General features: G+C 43.0%; 1 protein-coding gene across 1 annotated transcript in view; it reads right to left on the reverse strand.

The window, feature by feature from the left end:
• The window catches only part of RAB26 (RAB26, member RAS oncogene family), a 904454-nt gene that overhangs the window by 789048 nt on the left and 87991 nt on the right, over nt 1-27415 (reverse strand). The window contains exon 2 of the mRNA XM_078664850.1: nt 16348-16458. Coding sequence (XP_078520976.1) covers nt 16348-16458 — 111 coding nt within the window. The remainder of the gene's footprint in view (nt 1-16347; nt 16459-27415) is intronic.

A 27415-nucleotide genomic window follows, 5' to 3' on the forward strand; every position in this document is an offset into this window, starting at 1 on the left:
GTTTTCCATGCAGGCTGCATTGCAGGCTGCATTACAGCCTGCGCGGAGAACATGCTCAGGCTCCCAGTTGGCGTCTGAGCACTGAACAACGGCACTCAGACCAATCGCCACGCTGCTAAGGCAGCATTGTGATTGGCTGACTAGGGGCCTGGGTGTGCTTCCTGTGGCCGAGCGATGGAGGAATATGGAGGAGAGACGCAACGAGGAAGCGGCAAGAAGGTACGTTTTTAATTTATAATTAAATTTTTTCATAGTCACTTCCCCCCAGTGGCGTAACGAAACTTGAGGGGGCCCACCTGCACTGTACATGAAGGGGGCTCCCTTCGACCACACTCAGGAGCTCTGCTGACAGGGTATTGGGCTGAAGAGGCCCCCTGGAGCTCGGGCCCCCCGGCACCGCAGGGGCTGCGGGGGCCTTTGTTACGCCCCTGCCTCCCCCGCGTCCTTCCTCCACCGGCGTCTCCCCCCCACACCAGTACCACCGATCCGTGCCGGCCGCACCTGTGAAGCCTTCAGATGAAAGATCTCTATCGCTTGGTGATAACTGAAATGTATATACTTCTGGCAATATCCCCAACTTGCATAAATCAATACGTACTCTTAAAATTAAAACATGGGCAGAACTGATAGAGAATAAAAACACAAATAGCACAAAAAACAGCAGCTACTGCAGAAAGTAGCCTGCCCCACTCTCCAGTATCACCAAAAGATAAACACGGAGAAAAACAGAGCTCAATAATGGACCCATTATAGATTCACCAGAGATCACGTGGACACAGGACAAACGCGACCAGAAGCGTAGGTCTTCAGGACGCTCCAAACAGCCAAAAGTCCAAAAATGGGGTGCCTTCTCTTATGGAACCTGGATGGCCTTGGCAACGGCCTCTTTGGGAATACTACCCTAGTACTGGTGGCGGGACGAACCGTCTGTACCTGAACCCCAGCACTCTCGCTCTGGCCAGCAACACTCTGATTCTTCTTATGGAAGAGTGAGTATTCTACCATTTGTTGAGCAGTATTTTAGTTTACCATGTTTTATGTCACAGTGCTCAGGGGCTGGGTTTACCCTTGCAAGAAGTGTTTTAGTTATTAACCATCTCAGGACAATACTCTGGCAGCATTACTTGACCTTAAATAGTATTTTGGGGTCAATGATCTTCCTATTGCAGAGGTTTGAGAGCATTGTTTCAGAGGGCAGTAGGGGGCATTTTACCCATGATGGCATTTGTGGGACCTTGTTTATCTGGGCACTGAATTCTAACTAGACTGAAGCTTCCTGCCTACCAATCTATGGGCCCGATTCACAGAACTAATTTAAGACAAAATCCTAAACTTACTACCATTTTGGTATTCACAGAAGGCACTTACGCATTTCGGTATTCACAGAAGTTAGGACTCCTAACTTTAGGACTCCTAAATGCCTTCTGTGAATACCGAAAGTCTTAAAGTTAGGATTTTTCTCAGTTTAGGAGTCCTAAAGTTAGGAGTCCTAACTTTACTACTACTAAACCGAGAAAAATCCTAACTTTAAGACTTTCGGTATTCACAGAAGGCATTTAGGAGTCCTAAAGTTAGGACTCCTAACTTCTGTGAATACCGAAATGAGTAAGTGCCTTCTGTGAATACCAAAATGAGTAAGTGCCTTCTGTGAATACCAAAATGAGTAAGTGCCTTTTGTGAATACCAAAATGGTAGTACGTTTACGATTTTTTCTCAAGTTAGTTCTGTGAAGCGGGCCCTATGACAGTGTTCCTTCAACACAAAATATTCTAAAGCAGAATCCCTCGGCACGATATTCTGTGTAATATCACGAGAATCCTGTGGACATTATTCGTTCCAGCATGACGTCTTGGCACATTGTTCATGCCAGCGTAATACCTGGGTGCCACTATACTTTGTGAACTTCTCATACGAACAGTGTATGCACTGGAACATGGATATTCTCAAACATTGTCCCGGGGTCCAAAGGTTTGGTCTTTGGTGAGACCGAGGACCTCTCGGATGCCAGAAGGGTGCTGGTGGGGGGAGACGTAAAGTGTGTGTAGGGAGCGGATGCATGTACATCTAGTGGCTGAACTGAATTGCACAATGTAGAACCAGACAACCTGGGATGAATCCCAGCTTCCCCACTTGACCAAATTTTGTGATCTTGGGCAAACATTTGATTTCAATTTGCCTCCTTTTTCTTAATTATAACAGAAGAGGACCGCGTAATACATGACTTTAGGATCTACAAGACTTCAGGATGAGTGCTGTACAAAACCTTCTCCTGTGTTTTTATTTAATCACCAATGGCATTGTTGTCAGGGTTGAGGGGGGAAGCATGAATGTTTCTAAATTCATATTTGAAAACTAACACTTTAAAAATATATATACATTTCTGAATGAACTGCTACACTCTGATTTACTAAGGTGAAACGGTTCTGCAGGTTAATAAAATACACATTATGATTTTAAAGAGACAATCATATTTTTACAGGTTTGCTGTCTTTAAAAATGAGTGCATTTACTTCACTGCCACGCCATCTCGGGTGTCATTTCATGCCAAAAGCACTGACTTCTATTAGGGGCAGAAAAGTAATAGCTCTAATTCACACTGAGAAATTCCCGAAATAAACAATGTTATCTTTTTTGTTCGGCAGACAGAATACGTGCTTTCAAAATGTTACAATAGCATCCATTTAAAAAAAAGAAATTGAGAGGCCTTGAACCATGTCTTAGAATAGTCTCTCAAAGGCATCTTCCTTCCACCAGCCTAGGTCAAATGTGGCTCAAAAACTCAATTGAAATCTATTTATATTACACTGGGGCCACAGACCACTTGACCCTCCTGGCTCGAGGTCCCGGATTGCTGGGTTCCAGTGTGTGTCTCAAAGCAGGGTCTTCTCTCTAGCATCCCTCTCTGAGGGAAACATCACTTACAACGCAACTTTTACCACGCAATGCTTTTACACCGCAGCTTTTACAACGCAAACCATTACAACGCATTGCGCTGGGGGGCGCTCTAGGATAGGGAATACGTTTAATTTACTGTCCAACACCTTCCCTAGTGTCCACGGGGACTGGAGTTGGAATAGTAAATTAAACTATTCACTATCCAGCACCCCAAAGCGTGCTTTGTCCAGACAGTTTCACCATGTGCAGAAATGACAGGTCATTGAACAGATTCAATCACAATTATGCAGCATAATGTGCATTTCCTTGCCGCATAATTTAGTAAACCCTGCCACCGCCAAATTTTGTCCACCCTTGCCGTATAATTGATTGGCCCTGCCTATAACCGACGCGTCAATGCTGACCAACTGGCTTAGTGAGTTAACGTTCGCCACTGAAATATGCTGTGATCTGCAGGTCCTGAGTTCAAACTGCAGGAAATTCAATTCAGCCTTCCATTCTTCTGGTAGGCAGGTGAAGTGTGCTTCATTAACATGGGCAACAGTAACACCTGTTTTTTACAGTGCTTATAGTGCTTGGAAACAGCAGAAGTGAGGTATGAAGCACTGCATTAAAATTAAACTATTGTACATATTTCTGCAGCCAGTGCATGGATCCGTTGAACAATCTTACCAGCTAGACTCTCTTGAGAATGTCCGGCAGTGGAGTCCAGAGTAAGACTCTGCTGTGTGGATGAGAAGTGCCCTCTTCACCAGCCGCGGCCCATGCAGGTAAGAGCGGTAGGGTCGGGTGGGGATGGGGGTATTTTGTGAGACGACCACAAGGGAAAATTATTTAATTTTCCCTTGTGGTCGTCTCTCGAAATCCGCCCTCCACCTGGCCCAACCGCCCCACCCCCTCTTACCTGCACGGGTCGCCGCTGCACTTCTCTTTCGGCATACACCTCCTCTTTGGGAAAGTCCAATACACTTCATATAGGCCGACGGGCTCCTGATTCCTCTGCAAACAGACGTACATACAGCATTATAGCCTTTGACACCCACAGTTGCCAACTCAAGTGTTGCATCGCACAGTATCTCAGACCCGCAAACGGGTACACGAGCAAGAGACTTTACAGCAAATGAGGACTAAGAAAGTTGGAAACCTTTACCCCAACCATATATGGGGTCTCAAAGTTGGTGGCTCTGGTTAAAAATACTATCAGTTATACAGCCTCCACAGTTAGATATCCTTATACGACTGAAAATAAAAAGGGTTGAAAATCAAATAGGAGAACCTTTACTTAAGGGTACTAGGGAAAACACTTAAGTTGAGGGCCTTCAACGCTATATTAGTTGGTTAATCAAAAAAACTTTAAGCTTTTCCTCATTTTATGTTTAGAATGCCTAACAGAAGTTGCAGAACAGTGTCAGAACTCTAAGTGTTTTTAACTGTTTTGCTGCAGGATACTCGCACACCTTTGAAGTGCCATACTCAGTCATAAAAAGTTCATATAGGAGTTCTTCCTGGCTTTTAGCATCCAGAAACATATATTGTTTGGCAAGAGGACTGCTGCTATTCAACCGCTGAAAGATGTACCCAGTGTTTCAACAAGATGCCATTGTTTTCTGGTTGTAACATAAATGGGCCGCTATGGTTCCTCAGATACTTAAGTATTACATTATTTCATAGGTTCATTTTCAGAACCACCGGGAAAACCCATAGCTTTGTATCCAGCACCTTCGTAAAATGCAAGGTTATCCATATTCATTCACTTGGGGCTGTAAATTACACCACACACAATTTTTGTTAACACATTTAGCCTGCAAGGGACTCCTTACCACCAACCCCGCCGCAAGACTTTGGCTCAATCAGTGATCTTGCCCTGACCATACCCTGCAAATCTGAATGTAATCACATTGTGGATATTTTCTCAAAATCTGGCAATTCAGGGCATGGCCGGCACAGTTAAGAAGGACTGATAAATCCACTCCTGCGACAGACCACAGGTGCTCTTCTACTATGAAGTTTCGGTGCATGCCTGGACTTACATAGAGAGCAGGGCACCACCATATTTATTTATTTATTTATTTATAGAGTTTTGTATAGCGCGGACAAGACCCGTGGGTATCAGAGCGCTTCACAAGGAAAGAAATACACATATCGACATTCAAATAGCATTGATAATAACAAATTGATCTGAGGTAGCAGGTACTATACTCAACGCTGTGATTAGATATGAGTGTTCCTATTATCTGTGCAATTAGCAGTAGGTGCTTAACATGGAAAGAAAAGACATATAGACATTATATTAACATTAATAGTAACAAAATAGATATGAGGTAGAAGGCAGTGTATTGTAGGGATGTGATTAGATATATATACCCCTATTAGATGCCCAATTAGCAATAGATGACGAGCAGGCTGAGCTCAGGTCAGAAATATCGCATCTAGCTCGGTGGGGTAGGGTTATAAGGCATTCAAGTGCATCGCAAGGATGAAATGGGTAGATAAATACAATGAGGTAGCAGTTATAATGTTTGACTGTGAGATATAGTTATAGGTGTCTAGCCTCAGCTTGAACACGGCAACAGTCATGTTTCATGACGAGGAGCGGCCTCCATTCTTGTAGGTGACCGTCTCAGTCCTCTTAATTTTTCTATGTCGGGTATTTACTCATCATGTGGCTCTTCAGTTCCCGTTTGAATGTCATGGTATTTTGAATCATCCTGATGTTTGGAGGGAGGGAGTTCCATATTCTGGGGGCCGCTCCGGAGAATGCTCGGTTGTAGGTCTTTTTCTTGTGGAAAAAGGCTGGTCGTAGTAGTAGTTCTTTTGCGCTTCTGGTTAATCTGTTACCCCCTGAAAGCTTAAGTTTCTTAGCCAGGTATCTAGGCGTGTTGTGGTGGACCGCTTTGTGTGTAATGCAGGCCATCTTCATTTGGATTCTGGCCTCGTAAGGTAGCCAGTTTAGTGCTTTCAGGTGCGGGGAAATGTGATCGAATTTTCTCGTTCCCGTAATGAGTCTAGCCGCTGCGTTGAGGCAGGCTTTTAGTGGTGCTGTGGCTGTTTTCGGGAGACCCGCTAATGTGGTGCAGCCGTATTCGATCCTCGAGATGACAAGTGATTGGATAGCCAGTTTTAGATCCGACTCTGAGATAAAGGGTTTCACTTTCCTTAAGTAATTCAAATGGAAGCGGGCGCTCTTGGCCATTGCGTTAATATGATCTTTCATGTCGAGGTTTTTGTCTAGTATAATTCCAAGTGATTTGACTGAATTAACTAGGGTCGGGGTACAATTTAGCGCCGTCACCAGTTTGGTCCATTCTTTAACTTCAGATTGGCTCTTTGTCGGTGAAATTAGCAAGAATTCTGTTTTCTGGGAATTTAGTTTCAGATGGTTTATTGTTAACCATCGCAAAGCTCTCTTTAGTGTTCTGTTCATTCGGTCGATGTCCTCAAGGGAGGCTATTTTTATGTATAGTTGCGTGTCGTCTGCATACATATGATAGGATACCTGTGATTCTTGAAGGATCTCCGTGAGAGGTTCAACATATAAGTTGAATAGATCTGGGGAGAGCGTTGATCCTTGTGGAACTCCGATTGCATTGGGGCTCGGGGCGGAGATAGCTTGGTTAACCAGGTATCGTTGAGTCCTGTACTGTAGGAAAGAATTGAACCATTTCAGCACGTTCCCTGACAGACCCATCCTGTCTTGTAGTCTGGTCATTAGCAATTCATGCTTTACCGTGTCAAAAGCTGATGACAGGTCTAGGAGGATCAATAAGCATGTTTGATTTCGGTCTAGGGCTTGTAGGGCGTCATCAACAATATGCAGGATCGCAGTTTCAGTGCTGTGACCCGTTCTGAATCCTGATTGGCAATCGTCAAGTAGCGAAAATTTAGCGATGTGTTGACTTAGTTGGCCCTGCACGCACTTCTCAATGAGTTTGGCCAGTAGAGGGATGTTGGTCACTGGTCGGTAGTTGTTCGGGTCAGTTGCGTCAGCCGTCGGTTTTTTGAGGATGGGCATTATCTGCCCTGTTTTTAGGCAGTCCGGGAGGGTCCCTTGTGTAAGTGAGGCATTTATTATGTCGGTCCATATCGGAACTAGAGTGTGGCTGATTTCTCTTACACATTTTCCCGGTAGAGGGTCTTGGTAGTGGTTGTTTGGCTTAAGTACCGCCAGTGTTTTGGCGATTTTTCCCTGGTCGTATAATTCAAATGTGTCCCATTTCGCCTTATTTTTTGTTTGAGGACCCTCTGCTGAGACGATGGCCTCATTTTTAGGTGGGGGAAGGGTCATAATGTTAGTTGCTGCATTTGTGGAGACATCCGCCACCACCAATGGAGCGCGGCCATCCGACTGTGATCGAAACCTGGAAAACCGGTGCTGTGGAACCGCCATGGAAAGGCGTGCTGAGAATGTCTCCGGGGAATGTGCCTTATGTGCCTTATTTTTTGTTTGAGGACCCTCTGCTGAGACGATGGCCTCATTTTTAGGTGGGGGAAGGGTCATAATGTTAGTTGCTGCATTTGTGAGTTCAACTTCTAGCACTTTGGATTTTTCCGTGAAGTGTGCAGAGAATTCCTCGCAGCTTATGGGTGTTTTTGTCTTCTCATGAACCGTTTTGGCCAGTTTATTCGACTGTAGTTTTAAAATCTCGAAGAGCTTTCGTGGTCTATTTAAGGCACTGTCCAATTCAGATCTGATAAATTCTTTTTTGGAGTTGATAATCTTTTTGTTATATTCTTTCCTTGTTTTTCTGAGGGCTTTCAGTTCAGGGGAGGAGGGATGCTGTCTCCATTTCCTTTCGGCCATTCTCAGTTTGCGCCTATCCTCATTCAGTGTTTCATTGAACCAAGGGTTTTTTGGTTTTTCTGCGACTTTTTTCAGTTTTTGGGGCATGGTATCATTAACGATATTGCCAATTGAGGTTAGGTAGTGGTCAGTCATCTCATTAACATTCTGCTTATTGTTGGGTGGTTTCAGGTCTGTCTCACACCTTTCGACCAGTAGTTCGATATTCGCCTCTTTTGTGTCTCTGATCAGTTTCTTGAGATTGCGTGGTTGCACGGTCCTGCCCTTTTTCATTGTAGGTAACGCGAATGTTATGGTATGATGGTCCGACCAATCACATGGGTCTATAGCGAGGATTGATGCCTCATCCTTTCTTGAAATAATCCAGTCTAAGGTCGCTCCATGTGAGTGCGTGGGTTGGTTGCAAGATTGTATAAGTTTTAGCTCACTGAGGAAGTCTTTGAGCGAGTTGACCAGTTTGTCATTGCCGTCATCCCAGTGGAGGTTAAAGTCGCCCAGGAATATGTTATTGACCTCCGAATTAGAGTTGGTCGTTATGATCTCCATCAGTTGCTCTGTGAACTTTGCGTTCTCTCCTGGTGGGTGGTAGAATGCGTGCAAGTTGCAGTTTTGATTATTTGGTGTTCTCACCTTAATACCAAGGTATTCGCAGGATTCTAGGGGGTCAGATTGGAATTGGCAGACCTCAATCTCTGAGCGGTGGATGCAAGCTATGCCTCCTCCCACATTCTTTGGTCTGTCTAATCTGACGATGTTGTATTGTGGGGGTATTAAGAGATCCATGGTAGGAGAAGAAGATTCATTGAGCCATGTTTCGGTGAGGATGGCCAGGTCAATTTCCTTATTAATGATGAGGGCAGCTATGTCTGATGCGTGTTTAGTCGCCGAGCGACAATTAAGTAGTAGGCAATTCAGGGGTTTCTGTGCTTTAACGAGTTTTTCGCTATCGGCTTTGGAAGCTGTTAGCTGAATATGTTGTAAGTGTTGATGAATTGCTTTCCTGTCATTCTTTCTGTACATTCTGTTAGAGTCAATAGGTACTGTTTTGATGTTCTCCTCCCTATTGCAGGCAGGTTGTTCATACGATTTGAGTAAGGCAAGAGCTTCTTCATTTGACAGGGGCTTAGTCCTGATAGGTCTGTTGGGTCTAAGTACCAGATTCTGGATGTGTGAGACCTTAGTGTGTGTACTTAATGCCATCTCCCAGATTTTCCCAATTGTCTGTGAGATTTTTATCGAGTTTTGTGTCAGGTTGCCTACGAGCTTCTGGAGCTCATAGACTTCTTTCTGTGTTCGGGATGATTTCTTATGTGCGATAGGTCTGATAGGATGAGTATTGCAGTTTGCTCTTCTCCGTGAGTGATCTGTTCTCACTGCCACACATCTTTTCTTAATAACCTTAGATTGTTTGTGATTTCTGGCTCTTTTCGAGATGTCGCCATTAGAACTTATGTTATGGGGTGAGAGGGGTCTTTTTGTGGATAGGGAACTAAGGGACTCAGGACTAGCATTCGGTGGAGGCTGGAGGAGGTCGAAATTATTTGTCTTTTTCGTTTCGTTGGCATCCATGCGGGACTCGCTTGGGGCTGGGGTACATTCTTCTTCAGGCGCAGTGGAGTTGTACGTTGGCGTCAGCGATACTTTCCTTGGGGCCCGGTTCTTCACTTTGTTTCCAGGAATAGTGGCCAGTGTTATCCTTTCTATCTCATTCTCTGTAATTACCATCTCGTTGTCGGTTACGTCTTCAGTGATAGCAGATTGGTTGTTAAGGTTGTCAGTTGGAGTGATGTCTCTAGTATTGGAGTCGTTGTTTTCAAGCGTGCAGTCTGGTGGTTTCAAGTTATTTTGGTGGTTTGGTCTTTCAATGTATTCCTTCAAGTTTTGAAAGGTTAACTCGAATGTCTCGAGTTCTCTATTGCTTGCTTGTATCAGCACTATTCCCGTTTTATACATAGTAATGCTTAATTCTGTCTTGCTTCTTTTGGTTAATGTGGTCGTTATCTTTATGCCATATGGTATGTTTTTTATAGATTTAGTGAACAGCATATTTGAGAGGGCGTTGCGCCATTTGGCTGTTTTGTCTGTGTAGAAAATAAGATCATTCATCATGATGCCTTTGACACTGTCAAAATATGGGTCAGAGAACAGTATGTCCGGGTTTTTTCTCAAGGTATAGTGTTTGAGTTTTTTGGCAGCATTTTTGGATAGCGTTGCAGGGTATTCTATGCTCTTTGCATACGACCCAGTCGATCCTTGGTGACTACCATCCATTTTCGCTTCACCTTGGGGATATGCAGGGGTCAATTGAACGTTATGTAGTGAGTAGTTCCCAGCTGGAGTATCTTGGTGGTTGTAACAGTGTAGTAACTACTTCCTATTGTTACGAGGTGGAGGTAATAGCTCCTTAGTGGAATAGTTTGCTTATAGTGATACACCTTTGTATACGTGGGAGCTATCGTAGGTTCAGTTGACTTGCAACATACAGTTTTCATTTGTTCCTTTGTTCGTTAATCCTTATTTGTTATGCTGCTTTATTCAAGTATGTAGTTAGTAAATAATTGTAGTTAGTTAAGGGTAATTAATTAATTAATTGACTATCTCTGATTGAGCTGGGTAATTGTCCTGAGATCAGTAGCCAGTACACGAAGTCAGCCAAGATTTTCCCTGATTAATTCCTGCGAGGGGGGAGGGTTTTCTCTCTTTTCTCTTGAAGTTGTTATTCCCTTTTTACTTTCCTTGGTCCTATCTTTCTTTCTACTTTTCTTCTTGAAGTTGGATGGTTCCTTTTGCTTCTCTTAGTCCCTTCTTTCTTTCCACTCCATGACTTGTTGTGCATTTGCCATTCTCCTTATCATTTGAGAGGCTTCTGGGAGTTCTCCTTTCTCTTGAGTATCTTAGTCCTTTGACAGTTTCCTTTGCCGAGTTAGGTGGGTTCTGGGAAGTATCTTTTCTCTTCCCCGGTGCCAGTCCTATTTCAATTCAATTGTAAGAATTAGTTAGTCTCTTTTCGCTGTCTGTTCGGTCGGGTTAGGGAGGTCTTCTTTCCCTGGCTCCGGTTGCCAGTCCTTTCTCCCTGTCTGTGTCTCCAGCGTGAGAACAGTGAGTTAAGAGTGAGAAGGTCCTATGCGGCCGCCATTTTAAGGACAGGCGAGCCGCATTTCTTTAATCCCAGAAGCAGTGATTCCCCGTTTTTTTTTTTTTTCCAAATGCCTATATTCGGCGAGTTGTGGTCTCGGGGGCTCCCAACTGGTGGGGCCGCGCTGGGGATGCGGAGGATCCTACCTTTTGTCCGTCTCCGAGGTCTCCCAGCTCCGCCTTCCGAGCTGGACAGTCTATGTACACGGGCACCGGAGCCTCCAGACCGCCGCCGATCGTTCTCCTCAGAGTCCTCAGGCTCGCATACATCCGTCGGGATGTCCGTTGTGGGTGTTGCTGATGGTCCGCATCTTGGGGGTCGTCAGATGAGTCCGTGGAGAGGAGTCAGCCTCAGGTCAGCCTCGGAGTCCGACTTGACCACCGCCCAGGTAAATGATTCACTCCGGCGTCTTGCTTCGTTTAAGTTTGTTTCGCTGATGCAACATACAGCAATGGTTCCGCTTGGTGTAGGGTCGTGGATCAGGGGCTGTTCAGGGATTTAATCCAAAATTGGAGATCCCAAGCCCCCGGAGCTCCTCCCTAGGGCTCCCTTACCGCGGCCATTTTCACTGCTATCTGAAATCAACCATAGAAATCAAAAGCAGACTGCTGTATACTACAAGAAACTGATGCTGCTCCCATAGATCAATAATTGGCCGCCATCTTGAAATGGTTGCAACTTCAGGAACTTCAAAAAGAAATAGTCAAAACCGAGCCACATTGCAAGTTTGCAAGTTTAATCGAAATGGAATAATAGGAACACATGCTTAATTATACCAGGAAAAGAATATGTGTTAAAAATAGTTTTCCCAATAAATGCAAAGTTTAGAAATATAATTGTCATTATAAAAGCTACTTTGTGACTGGTCATAGGAGGCAATGGGGAGGATCCTCTCTGTATTTGGTCAGCCAATCTCACCTTCTTAATTGTCAATGGTAGCACTACATTTCTGTCAAGATGTTGGCTAAAGTTTTCTCAAAATCTAGATCTAGTCAGAGAGACAAACCAGTGCTGTGCCTCACACATTTCTGCACACAGCCCAAGGAAGCAGGCTCTGGCGTGGCAGATCGTTTCCAGCGAAATAAAAACAAAAAACGAAACTCTGCCACTCCCACCCAAAATACACTGACCTATGCCCAGCAATGTTTAGAGAGAGGAAGTGGCGTAACATCCAAACCTGCTGACTATGGAACCGAGGAACCGGGTTTGAGTCTCTGTGTCAGTTCTCCTAGTGTCTAGTAGAAAAACAATTTAAATACTTGATGATTATGTGTAAACAAAATAAAACAATCATGAAACAGAAGACAGATGTACAATGCCGATACAACTAAGTGTATTAACAGTACGGAATGTGTGAACGCTACATGGTAAACGCTGACAGGAAGAAAAGCTGGCATTCCAAATAAAAAAATAGTGCACTTACACAAACCTACATGCACAAAAGGGCAAGCCTACAAGAAATGGAGGCATGCTCCATGGGAGGGGTCAACACACAAAAAGGAGGGATATATAACCCACAGAGAAGCAAGCCTTTGTGAAGGAGATGCAAAGCAACCAATTAAAAGCGATGGGCGGGCTTTAAGCCCACAGAGTAGATACAGCATGACTCGAAGAGTCGGCACATGAGCTGCCTTGGCGAGACCTAAAAACACATACAGTCTGACAATAGTCTTAAAGGAAGGAAGAATGTTTATACTTTTATAATCAGTAAAAGCCACAGGCGGTCAAAATGAATATTTGTGGGTTGCCCGTTTCATAATTTAGAGATTGTTTTATTCATCAAACATACAGTGTTTTGTTTTCGAAAGGTTTATGTTTCTCCGCTTACAGCTCAGAGACAACATCGTCGCTCGAAAATTACTTTATATCATGAAGCGAGGAATTACTTGTCTGTATGCCTTGTAAACATAGCTTTACGATAGAAAGTAATTTGAACCTACGCAGATTCACAAACCAGTAATTAAGTTGTCTTGAAAGAAAAAAAAAAGAAATATACCACAAACACTGTGAAAGAAGCGGGAACCAACATTAATGAAGAAATCAATCAGTACTTGGTCCATGATCCCAGGAAGAGAGAAACATGAATACAAACTGAAGCAGACGCGCTCACTCGCATTCTTCAACGAGAAGCAAGAAAACAAGAAAGACAATGAAGCCAACCACTGATAATTAATGGGCAGGCTCAAAGCCCATTTTAGTTTTTTTTTCTTTTTCAGTAACAAAAGATCTTTGCCAGTGACAGACGAAAAGGCTAAATAAAATTGTCATAATGCATTTGAGGTAATTGTGAATGTTTACTTGGCAGCAGCTTAGCTGCAGGAATGTATTTAACCTTATGGCCACCAGCCTATTTCACACAATGTATACAACTAAGATTTCTTTTGTGTTTGAACAGACTATCAAAGAATTGTGGGCCTAAATCCACTTTGAGAGGGGAATGACTGCTATTAAAGCTTGATCCTGAAGTCTGAAATGGTATAGACTACACTTTTCCTGACGAATTCCTATGAAAATGAAAAGTTGCACAGAAAAAGTTGACCAGAATTTTCTAAGCAGCATTTTGACATCAATAACTGAAAAGAATAGATTTTCACAATGACTGTGTTGCACAGATCCCCCCTAATTGCTTGAACTGTATTAGAATGTGGAATTATGACGAGAAAGGCTGCTGGGTAGTCGTTGGAAGGGACGGTGATAAAGACAAGTTGGTGTGGTGCCACACATTTAAAGCCCCCACCCTCCTTGCCCCATCACCGTGGCAGACATAGTCGGCAAAAACAGATATGCCCTCTCAGCCTGGGAACAAACACATTTTTCCTGTTTAGATTTCACCTCTTGCAAAATCTTGCATTCCCCTAAGAGTGTTTGCTTCTTCCAGGATGTTGTGTTTCTGTCCTTTTTTTCATGCAATATATTAGTCAAGTAGAGTGCATACGGTGAAAAGAATTGCCTCTCTGTATCTGTGTGAGTTCAGGCTTTGGGTGGGTGTTCATAACAGCCCACGATTGAGAGCTCTGGATTTCAGGAGGAAGGCAATGCAGACATCTCTCAGTATCTTTCAGTGAGTCATAAAGGGGTTCAGAATACATCCTGATCTGTGATCCTTGCTACAGTTTCAAGAAAACCATTGCATAAAGGAGTTCCATCTAGATTCTCTGTGTGGTAAATGTATTCTATGTTGATAACCTGAAAATTTGCCATGAGTCAGGTCATCCTTGACCCACCTTGAAGGAACAGAATGGTGTCATATAGTGCACGCTGAAGCAGTTCTAAAAGGCTGAACAGAGCAAGGCGAAACAGTCACAATCGGACATTGCATACTGAATGGAAATGATCAGCTTTCGGGGAAGCGTAAAGAACAGGGGTATGCTCCCTGCTTAGATAACCTGGCTTCGAACCTAAGCGTTGCTGAGAACTGCACTGTTTATTCTGACACCACATACAGAATCAACAACAGGGAGCATCCACAGCAGAAGTTAAGAACCTGTGAAATGTGGAGGTGATGCCCCATTATCAGTTCTACATCCCCTCACGCTCTCAGACACAGATCATCGCCATCTTTCTAAGCAGCTTTTGCACCAATTTTAATCCTTAAATGTCCTTCACCGGTAATTAGCCCCTTTTTCTTAGACCCTGTCAGTACCTGCTCTCATGAAGAAGCCTGCCTACACCTTTGCCACCCATGATCAACATGCTATAGCAACACAATGGCACACCTATCAGATGTTCGATAAAAACAGGACACATGCATTCAAGCAGTGCATGCAAGTCCTAAATACCCTCTGCGCCACGGAGAGGTGGTTAATCGTATCACTTCCCGTGTTGACGCATTCACCTCAATGGAAAAGAATACACCTGATCTCAAGAAATACAATTCTAAATCAAAATAAGACACCAACCCAGGTACTGGCCTCAAGATGAGGAAGGTTGGTCACCAAAGAAAGTCTTTCTATCTGGATTGTATGCCTCTAGACCAGGTTGACAGTATCAACCTACACAAATATTGCATCCACTCAATCGTCAATCCCTACATCAGAAAGATATACGAGATAAAGTACCTGCCATATAATATAAGGCTATTGCAAGCCACCGAAGAGTTCAGTGAGCATAAAGAGGAACAAGGCATAAGGCTGAGGTGATTGGCAACATCCTTACTATATTCTTTAAAATACATGATCACACCATCATCTTTTCCACAAACCACTTAAATCCTTGTACAGCAGGGTGTACTTTATTCTTTATAACACAAGATCACACCATCATCTTTTCCACAAACCACTTAAATCCTTGTATGGTAGGGAGTACTTTATTCTTTATAATACAAGATCACATCATCATATTTTCCACAAACCAATTAAATCCTTGGTGCATTGCTCTTTTATATAAAATAGTTGTCATGTTTGCAATTCAAAAGAATTAAAGAATAAAAGTAGAATCTCTGGTGCAAAATTAAATACACCAAAACAGCAGTTAGATATTTGTCCCCAAAATGTATTAGAATTCATTTAATACAAGTCACTTTTTTTTTAAAGGCTGTAGCTCAGAATGTGTGGAACTGGCAGAGTGATTCTGTCTTTTCTATAATTATCTAAGGCGTTCATAAAATAAGCATGTTACCATAAATATCATCTTTCTGCTTTTCACTGTTCATCTAGTAAAACAAAGGAAAACCATGTTTTGTTATGCTTTAATGATGCTTTGTTACCTGCCTTTCATCTTGGCTGCTGTCTCTGGCAGCAGGCAGTGTGATGTCAGAACTCAACTTTAATAAGTTATTACCGTTGAGCAGCTAACTCACTTCTTTATTACAGGTGAGTAGATGCGTCACAAGTCGCATCGAATACAGCAATTAGAGACAGGTTTCATACAGAGATTGCAGGATCCCTTGCATTACAAGTTTAAATATATTAACCGTTCTTAACTCCACTTACTAACATTTGACTTGTAATGTACTGTTTAGGTCGTTGCACTGAATGCAATATTTTTGCCATATGATGTACTCCCCTATGAAATATGGGATCAAGTGAAGATGGGTGCAGAGACCTCCTTCGGCAGGTATAATTTGGAGTGCCAAATCTCAACCAAGAATGTACCATATTGTGACAGCTCTGGGGCTCTAACTTTCTTCAATTCCACATAAGACCCTGCCTGAGATGCCTGAACTCACCACGTGTCACAATCACTCCTAGGAACATCATCAACATTGATAACACCCAACATCTCAATCAACATTAACTAAATCTCAAACTAGGGTATCAAGCAGAATGATGATAATGTTGGTAAAATCCACCCGATTTCACTCTTGCCGATTGAAGTCCAGCAAGTCTGATCAGGAAGCGGGCAAGCGATCACACCACACCAATAGAGGCGAGGACAAGGACTGCTCGTCCGCCTCCCTTTCTTCCTACACGCGAGGTTAGAAATCCAAAGAGTGCTGTCCTGCCTGGATCTTACAATCACCAAGCTCTATGTGGGTGAACCCTCAAAACACATAGTGGGATACATTTCTCCTTACCCGGAAGTCGATGCCAACGGTGGAGATGAAGCTGCCAGCGAGAAAAGCGCCATCCTTAAAACGCACCAGCAAGCAAGTTTTTCCAACACCGGAGTCTCCGACCAGCATCACCTAAAAAACATAAACCGCAGGTGTGAGCCTTGTGCAATGAAACGTCCCAGAAAACAGTGAAGGCACAGCGATACATTGAGTGAGAGCTCCCCCTTCCATATCATTACAGGACCGTATCCAGTCCTGGATGTTTATGTGAAATCTCAATGCATTGTGGGTTCTGTAGTCTCGTTTCGTTCCTACTGAATAAATTAGAATAACACACCTGAAATCATTGATTTGTGGGTAAAAAGTTCAGGTCTGGAGACAGTGTCTGTAATGAGCTGGACTGAGATGGTCTCCCAAGACCAATGGTCTTCAAACTTGTTAACACCAAGCCCCCCCCCCCCCCGTAAATAAAATAAATCATTGGGACCCTCCACAAACTTTTTCACAATTATTCTAATAAATTGCCAATGTTTAATTAAATATGTCTAGACTTATTTAAACATTGCAGTTAAGTAATGTTACCCCTTTGAGAAATGCAATCAAATACATGATTGCTAAACATACTATTATTATTAGCTAGGCCTTATACTAATACTCATTTTTTTTCAGCTTAAACCAAAGCACAGTTATCAGCCTGATGCTTCTTTTAATCAGAGACTGACAACCCCCCCCCCCCACCACCACCACCCTGCCCACCACCAGGATCAATTAAGCCCCTCCTAGGGGGGCCCACCCACCGGTTTGAAGACCCCTGTCCTCGACAAACCACAAATGGCCAAAAGCAGGGTCAGCTATTGGGAGATGCCCTGATTTTCCCATAATCAATATGCAAATCATTAGCATTTAAAATAGTATTTAACAGACATATAAAAATCCATATTAGCAGCCCAGTATAGTCATTTTCAACAGATAGAATCCAGTTGATTGCCTATCTTTCAGGGTTAATTCCCATCTGTTCCTTGAAGGTAACACTTCTCTAAGAATAAATGCAGCAGTGCGATTAGCCTCAAGATAGCTTCTATCAAACAGACTGCCGAGCTCAAGTGGTAATTGTCTTTTCTTGTATTCATTTGACATTGCTTTCAACCATCTCCTCCCAGCTGCAGACATGCTTCACATCTGCAGCTGAAACATTTCAGGAGAAGATATCCTCCCAAGATAAGATGCACTCACCACAAACACTCAGCACACCTGTGTAGAGGTTCCAGCCAATAATCAAACATAGGTTGTTTTCAGGGAACTTCTCACTGACCACTGAACACCTTTTAAATCCATTTATATCAAATTTTCTCTTTTACTTATTTATTTTTCACATTTGTATGGTGCTAACCCAAAATTCCCTTGGCACGGAAGAGTATTCTCAAACCAGGTACCCATCAGTGCGCAACAGGGACGGTACTCAAGCAACTGTGCCTGATGTTTGTGTGATTGTGAGAGGTTAGTAGACAGTATCTTCAATGCTGATCACTTTGGCAGTAGTTTCTCTGGATCAGTGTGGAGGTGAGTTGTGTTTGACCTTGAGAGATCCTTGTAGAGGACCATGTGCAGGTGATGTGCCCAAGGGCTCACATCTTTTCTGCATTGGGTAGTAAGTTGTCCATTGCTCTGCCGCCGTGAAATTATGTCTCTTGGTGTTTCGTAGATCAGTTAGGTAATGTGATTCAGTGTTGAGAGAATTAGCTGTTGTGTGTTTATCATAGTGGTTCTAGTTGTATGTTTGTGTGATGCGTGACAGTGCTGTTGTTTTGGTAGAGCTTTGCCAACTATGGGCCCATTACGATGCCGGTCGGACGGCTGTCTGACCGGCATCATGTCGGGAATGGGACCACCCAACAAGGAGTTGACGGTCTTGCTTCCCAAATTAGGATGCGACCGCCTTCATGGCGGTCGGAAAGTATATATTCCCTATTGCGGATTGTCTGTCAGACCGCCCATATCATAATACGGCAGTCGCACCGATGACTCAGATGTCAGGCGGAACGCCACCGACAAAATGTCGGATGGCCTTCCACCCGACATCGTAATGGGGACCTATGTGACTTTGGTCCCATGTTGTGCACTTGTGGGTGTAAGGATTCTGCCTATGAAGCATATGTATTTAGGAGAGAAGTAGCTACAATGACTGTGGCACACCGTATAATTACAACAAAAGAGGAATGATAATGTCGTTAAACAATTTCCCGCTTCATGAGTAGAACTTACGTAACTGTTTAATGTAACAAATGCATGGGCCTTTGCCAGCCAGAGACTAATTTCAAGGAAGGGTTTGTACTCTGCCACTAGACTCATGCTCCCAAGTACTGATCATCTGAAGCCAGAAATGCAGGGTATTGCCCCAGCCAGGCTGGTAACTTCAATGTGTCACGGGTATGAACCGGTGGCAAACCACTCACCACGAAAATAAGGCTTATCGGGCCAGCACCCGACACCTCAATGGACATCTGCCTTCCCCATGCCCTGCCTATCTATTTCTTGATCACAGAGCCACACTCGGCCCTATTTATATAAAAAATGGGTGCCTCTCCCCCTTTTCCAATCACGCAAAACTACTACCCTTCACTTCCATTCAACTGAACTGAGCACAATCTTTGGAGCCCTTTAAATGATGTAACGGATGTCATCTGAAAACCCATCGCATAGTTTTAATTCTTCTAAATAGCTCACTAATACATACAGTTTATGTAAAATATGAGCGCTGCAAGTTATTTTTTGATTGATTTCTAATTAAAAAAAATAATTCTGAAAATTGAAAAAACAATCTTTAAGATCCTAAAACGCGTGACAGTACCCGACAAATCACTCACTTGAAAAATGCAAACACTGCAGATTTTCTTTATAATGAAAAAACGTGTATGACCTTCGTGGATGCTTAGACCTCTGCACTTCCTGTTCACCTTTTCATTCCTCAGGCGTCAGTACCAAGAACCACAACTACAGAAACTCGATCTATCATGAAATCAGTGACCCTGACTTCTTGTGCAGGGACCTTCCATTTTGATCAATACATGTCTTAATGAGCTTTTACCTCTAATGACGCGTTTCATTGATTAATGTTTACTCTTGTGTTGTATTCCAAGCTCCTTAATAGAAATACAGATCATTAGAAAGCCTCTTTGGGCCACACCTGTTCTCAAAGTTTTCAACAAGTTAAAGGGTAAAGTGACTAAAGACAAGTTTCTGATCCATGAACAAACTAAATCATGTAATCTGCAGGAGACTCTCCAGGAGTTTAAACTTGCGGAAAAAAAGCCTAGTTTTTATAATTCAGTTGTGCCAATCAGAGTTAGCTTCCCAAAGTAAATCAAACTTTTATGAGACCTATAACAAACGCCTACTGAATTAGTTCCGAAATATTATATCTAAAATGAAATGCTAAAATGTTGTTCTTCTATAAAAAAATAGTGCTAAGAGGTATTTTTTAGTTAAATAATTATGTGTACATATACATATTATATATACATATACAATTAAATCCTTGCTGACACAAAGAATAGCTCAGACTTCTCCAGTATGCAGAAAATACGTTTATTGGCTTCCACAAAGCGTTTTCGGCTTTTACCTTGAAAGACATTTTCTTTATTTATCAAAATAATTCGCATTTATTATTTGTCAAACTGTTATACAGACGTGTGGCATGTGTTTGCATATAAATGTTTGCATATTATGTACAATTTCCCAACAGTGCCCATAGATTGCTGTGTGCTCAATGATGTTCCAAGATGGCGTCCACTTGAGTCACTAATATGAGATCAAAAAGCATTTGTGTCTGTTTTCACTTTTTAGAAGATGTGACATTTACTTATAGATGTTATGACTGCTTCACCTTTAGACCCGTGACCAAGGCGAAAGCCGAAACACATCGGAGGAAGCCAATAAACGTATTTTCTGAATACTGGAGAAGTCTTAACTATTCTTTGTGTAGGCAAGGATTTTATTTGTTTGTGGCACCCAGAGCCTGTCTGAGACAGCCGCACCAAATTGTCGTGAAATCCCAGAGAAAAATATATATACAATAATTATATTTTATATATATATATATCGAACACCAGTGCAACTTTAATGCTTCAGAAAGAAGGCGCTGACTCCGTGGATACTCAAAATAAGATAAGGTTTATTCACCAATTATTCGCTCAGACGCGTTTCGGTGGACAGAACCACCTTGCTCACTACATCAGAACTCAAAACAGTGACATTTATGTAGGTCCAATCTGACATGCTGGAACTGGTTTTGGTTGTCGTGACAACCCTATGACACCACTCTAAATAAACATAGAAGAGTTATTTGCCTAGTCACTCTCATGTTACTTTTCACAAATCATATTGTTTTGTACATCACATCCTGTACAACCTGTACTTTGATTACATATAATTGTAACCTAATTATTCAGTACATTTCTTTTATGTCATAGAAAATTAAAGATTAAGAAATATATTTAAACATTATAAAGTGAAAAAAGCAAAAGAAAAATGCATGTATTTGCACCTGGTGAGCTGTATATACAGTGATCATTTTGTGTACCCGTTACAGCCAACCCCACAGATATAATCTGCGATGTGACCGGCATTTATAGTAAGTATGTGCGTGTTACTATACACATCTGTGGTTGGTGGACACTTAGGGTCGGCATCCCCAGCTCATTTGTATTAGGCTTCCGCGGCAGACAAACCCGCTGGTATTATATCTCGGTACAAAAGGGGGTGGTGATGGACGGAGCAGCTGAATCAATCAAACACTCACACCCAGTCAAAAGATCTGGGTTTAATCCATCACCGTTCTTTAGCCCACTCTGCCACCCCAGTTCAGACATGGCTATATGCAAATCAGTCTGACCCTGTGCCTCATGGGAACAGTCCAGCCCGAACTGCCAAGCCATGTCTTCCCTGGACCGGAAACAAGCTTCCGAGGACCGGTTTCTGGCATTCCAGCCGTCTTCAGCCCAGCTTGCTTGAATCCAGTGGCAAAGTGAGCAAGGGAACTCACGTCTGAGCATACCCTGCCACACTTATGGCGGCCAAAAGCGGTACAAAAGGGGGTGGTGATGGACGGAGCATCTGAATCAATCAAACACTCACACCCAGTCAAAAGATCTGGGTTTAATCCATCACTGTTCTTAAGCCCACTCTGCCACCCCAGTTCAGACATGGCTATATGCAAAACAGTCTGACCCTGTGCCTCATGGGAACAGTCCAGCCCGAACTGCCAAGCCATGTCTTCCCTGGACCGGAAACAAGCTTCCGAGGACCGGTTTCTGGCATTCCAGCCGTCTTCATCCCGGCTTGCTTGAATCCAGTGGCAAAGTGAGCAAGGGACTCACGTCTGAGCATACCCTGCCACACTTATGGCGGCCAAAAGCGGTACAAAAGGGGGTGGTGATGGACGGAGCATCTGAATCAATCAAACACTCACACCCAGTCAAAAGATCTGGGTTTAATCCATCACCGTTCTTTAGCCCACTCTGCCACCCCAGTTCAGACATGGCTATATGCAAATCAGTCTGACCCTGTGCCTCATGGGAACAGTCCAGCCCGAACTGCCAAGCCATGTCTTCCCTGGACCGGAAACAAGCTTCCGAGGACCGGTTTCTGGCATTCCAGCCGTCTTCAGCCCGGCTTGCTTGAATCCAGTGGCAAAGTGAGCAAGGGACTCACGTCTGAGCATACCCTGCCACACTTATGGCAGCCAAAAGCGGTACAAAAGGGGGTGGTGATGGACGGAGCATCTGAATCAATCAAACACTCACACCCAGTCAAAAGATCTGGGTTTAATCCATCACCGTTCTTTAGTCCACTCTGCCACCCCAGTTCAGACATGGCTATATGCAAATCAGTCTGACCCTGTGCTTGATGGGAACAGTCCAGCCCGAACTGCCAAGCCATGTCTTCCCTGGACCGGAAACAAGCTTCCGAGGACCGGTTTCTGGCATTCCAGCCATCTTCAGCCCGGCTTGCTTGAATCCAGTGGCAAAGTGAGCAAGGGACTCACGTCTGAGCATACCCTGCCACACTTATGGCGGCCAAAAGCGGTACAAAAGGGGGTGGTGATGGACGGAGCATCTGAATCAATCAAATACTCACACCCAGTCAAAAGATCTGGGTTTAATCCATCACCGTTCTTTAGCCCACTCTGCCACCCCAGTTCAGACATGGCTATATGCAAATCAGTCTGACCCTGTGCCTATCTCAGGCATGCTGGAGTTTAGTGTCAGCGAGAACTGCTAAATCAAGCGCCAAAGTAGTCACAGTTACACTCATCCAGTAATTGTGAGCTCCAAGCTCATTGTATACATCACGTTATTGTCTGAACTTATCGTGCTGGAGTGTATCAATGTTATGTATTTATGATTGGTAAGCCTGACTGACCTGAGGGACCTAAGTGGGTAGGGGTGTCGCTAATTGTTTATTGAAGATTATTGGATGCCTAACTCCCAAATTCTCTTGATTGTATGGAGTTTGTGTTTGCCTGTTCACGTGCTCTACCACATGTGCTCACATTGTGCAAAGCTAGAAAGTGCAAAGGAAACTTAGGTGATCCTAGTGTCAAAACTTGTTTACGAAAACTTAATGATCATAAGTGAGTTCTACATGTTTTAACAGGGGGGTTAGAGTGCGCGGGCCAAGCGGCAGAGGACTAGAGGTGCACATTAAGCGCCTCGTCCGCATTTAACCCGTTAGGGATTTTGGAGTCGAGAAGAATGATATATCTCGACTCCAGTCTTCTGAGTGCCAACAGACAATTCCCACCCCTAATGTTCTTGGGGATGCTGTCTATTACAAAGAAAGTAAGGTCTTTGGCATTTCTTGCATGGTGTAAAGTAATGTGTCTCGCCACAGGGTATGTCTGATCGTTATTGGCAATCGCCCTGAGGTGTTGTAGTATCCTCACGTGGGCCTGGTGTATCGTACTACCCACGTATCTACTCCCACAAGTGCATTCAAGTACATATACAGCGTACTCTGTTTTGCATGAGTAGCTGCCCCTGATGTTATACGGTGTATGCCTGAATGGAAGTCTGACTGAATGTGTGTTGACGCCATGTCTACATGCTTTGCACTTGGAGCATCTGAAAAAACCCCTTTGTGATTGTAACCAAGTGGTGTTTTTTAGGGTTGTGGGTGGGTTGCACACTAACTCTCTTCGCATGGACTTAGCCTTCCTAAATGTGAGAGAGGGACTTTTGTCACACAGGGGACCTACAACTGGGTCGTTTCGAACCAGAGGCCAATGTCTATTCAAGATTTTACGTAAGTTGACATGGTAGCTATTTTAACCAGTGATTAGCCTAGTGGTGTGGGCTGAGATTGCTTTGGTTCGATGTGTTTGATGTTCTTTTTGTTCAGGGAACAGAAGATTTTTCCTGTTCTTTAATGCACATTTTTTCTCAGCGTTAGTCAATGTGACTTGGTTGTATCCCCTGTTCTTGAGTCTAGTGAAAAGTTCCCGTTTTGACTCTTGCAAATCCACTACCCTGCTACAGTTACGGGTCATTCTCAGACACTCAGCATACGGTATTGATTGTTTCAGTTTAGTTGGGTGGAAGCTCTGGGCGTGTAGTATTGCATTGCCTGCTGTGGGTTTCCTGTAAGTGCGGGAGTGTATTTTATTGTTTGCCACAAACAGTTCTAGGTCTAGAAATTGGATGGATACTTGACTAGTGGTACTAGTAAAGCTGAGATTTGGACTGTTGTTATTTATTTCAGTGGCAAAGCTGAGATCACTCTCATTGGTTCCCTTCCATAGAATGAATATGTCATCTATGTATCTGTTGTAAATGATTACATTCTCTGTCATGGCTCGGTGTTGCGAGACCCTCAACACTTGCTCCTCCCACCAGCCCATGTGAAGATTTACATAGCTGGGGGAGAAGCACGTACTCATGGCCGGACCCTGCATTTGTTTGTAGTGCAGTCTATTGAAAATGAATGTGTTATTAGTGAGGCACCATTCTGTCATTTCTAGTACCTTCGTGGATGCTCAGCACTCTGCACTTCCTCTTCACCTTTTCATTCCTCAGGCTTAGACTTGTTAATTAAACTGATGCTATGCCGATGAATCCAGCCCCAGTGGACGTGAAGGTGCGTCAGTACCAAGAACCACAACTACAGAAACTCGATCTATCATGAAATCAGTGACCCTGACTTCTTGTGCAGGGACCTTCCATTTTGATCAATAAATGTCTTAATGAGCTTTTACCTCTAATGACACGTTTCGTTGATTAATGTTTACTTTCGTGTTGTATTCCAAGCTCCTTAAAAGAAATACAGATCATTAAAAAGCCTCTCTGGGCCACACTTGTTCTCAAAGTTTCCAACAAGTTAAAGGGTAAAGTGGCTACAGACAAGTTTCTGATCCATGAACATACTAAATCATGTAATCTGCCAGGAGACTCTCCAGGAGTTTAAATTTGCGGCCAAAAAAGCCTAGTTTTTTGTAATTCAGTTGTGACAATCAGAGTTAGCTTCCCAAAGTAAGTCCAAACTTTTATGAGACCTATAACGAACTCCTACTTAATTTGTTCAGATGTTGTTCTTCTATAAAAAAAATAGTGCTAAGAGGTATTTTTTAGTTAAATACTTGTGTGTACATACATATTATATACACATATACAAATAAAATCCTTGCTGACACAAAGAATAACTCAGACTTCTGCAGTATGCAGAAAACAAGTTTATTGGCTTCATCTACGCGTTTCGGCTTTTACCTTGGAAGACATTTTATTTCTTTACCAAAATAATTTGCATTTATCATTTGTCAAACTGTTATACAGACGTGTGGCATGTGTTTACATATACATTTTTGCATATTATGTACAATTTCCCAACAGTGCCCTTGGATTGCTGTGTGCTCAGTGATGTTCCAAGATGGCGTCCACTTGAGTCACTAATATGAGATCATGTAGCATTTGTGTCTGTTTTCACTTTTTTGAAGATGTGACATTTACTTATAGATGTTATGACTGCTTCACCTTTAGACCCGTGACCAAGGCGAAAGCCAAAACACATGGGAGGAAGCCAATAAACGTATTTTCTGAATACTGGAGAAGTCTTAACTATTCCTTGTGTAGGCAAGGATTTTATTTGTTTGTGGCACCCAGAGCCTGTCTTAGACAGCCGCACTAAAGCATCCCAGAGAAAAATATATATACACTAAATTATATATTATATATATATATATATTATATATATATATATATATATATATATATATATCCATCCACATTTATATGTCCAGTAAATGTTTACATTATTAAGGTGAAACATTTGTAGGGAAAGACTCTGGGCCTCATTACGATGCTGCTCGGAAAGCCTCCGAAACCAGTTCAAAGGCAGGGCCCCTTTCAGCCAGCAGCCTCCAGTGGGGGAACGGGGGGGGGGGCACCTTAGGTGCCCCCTGTTCATCCCTGCATGGTGTGGCAGGCACCGAGATGCACACAGTGCAGGTATCAACACAAATTCCCTTTTCTATTTGGGAGCTTGTGCTGTGGCCGGTTTCTGACCACAGCACACTCTCCCATACAGAAAAGGGAGCTTGAGACCGCACCATGTCCAGTCATATCAAAATTCAGCAGTCGGGTCCGCCGACTAGAGGTCGATCGGACGCATATCTGCATGCCCGACATCAAAATAATATCGAACAAAACAACTGCCAGTACTGAGACTTAATACTAGAACTAATTCTGGAAATGACTTTATGAACATAACATAATAGCCTGCTTTTTAAATTGCAAAAAAATTCAATTTTTATTAAACTTTTTAAGTCATCATTCATTTTTTAAACACATAATTATTTGTGCATGAACAATACATGAAAAACACAGAAAAAATATATACAGATATGTACAATTTAATTCAAGAGAATTACACCTGACGTACCATCACTGTAAACACACTATTGACCAAAACACTCATTCCACATTCAAACTTCATACAAACATCCTACGGTTAACGCGGGATTACTGGTTACTAGTTACCTTACCAGCTCCCAAACCAAGTCGACTGGATCGTTGGTACCTGTCATTGAATAAAAGGCAATCTAACAATAGGTCAATCGATTAAGAACTTACACCACTCTAAATGACCACTGACCAAGATTAAGTTTCAAAGATTTAATATAAAGTCAAAGATAACTGAAGATACAAACTTCTCAAGATGAGATTCAAAAGATAAACTGGTATCACTATGAACATGAATTCTTTGAATAATCTGAGTCTACAAAACAGAATAATGAGTACAAGTTCAAAAATCATGAGCGTTGCCAAAATGGATACAAGTTGCAACCTCAAAGTCATTACAGAAAAGAAAATTCAGGTTAGTCTGTCCCTACACTACGCTAAGTGACATCCCTACTTAACAAGATCTTTACCCCTCTAGGTGTCAGCCGTGGTGGCTTCTTAAGAAGATCACGCACTTCTCTTTGTCTCTTCTCTGATAATGAGTTTCTCCTGATCAGCCTATCTGCCTACCCATCCGCTTCCTTAGGCTCCCAAAATCATCTGCCCTGCTCTCCTCCCGGGTCGCTTTCCCTAATACCAAATCACATTTCCGATAGGAACGCCCCTTGGGACGCCCCTCACGTGGTACATCTTTGCGCGGTAAACTCCATGATGGTACTCTTCAAGACCCTCGTTAAAGTTGACCTTGGTTCCCAGGCTTCTTCTTCAGTGCGCCGGTACCCCCTGAAATTCCTGAAGACTCCTACAGGCCTGTGCCAAGCGCCACTGAACAAGGCTCCATTCATATTGACTGATTAGGACCCCTCGCACCTGCATACAGGCCGTCCTACAGTGGGCCTCAAATTCCAGGCGCCACCATATCTATAGGTCGTAAAGCAAATGCAAAGCTCTGTACTTGGCACCTCTCGACTTCTCCCCTAACGAGCACATTGCACATCAAAGGAGCATCACTATCAGTTCGGGCCTACTTGATTTACATGAAGCGGGTCCCTGCACTCTAAAACATTTCTTGATTAAACAGCATTCTTAACTAACATACGTTTCTTAAAGCAACACATCTATAAAGCATATATTTCAAT

Source organism: Lissotriton helveticus, chromosome 10 (assembly GCF_964261635.1).
Source record: "Lissotriton helveticus chromosome 10, aLisHel1.1, whole genome shotgun sequence".
Lineage (NCBI taxonomy): Eukaryota > Metazoa > Chordata > Amphibia > Caudata > Salamandridae > Lissotriton > Lissotriton helveticus.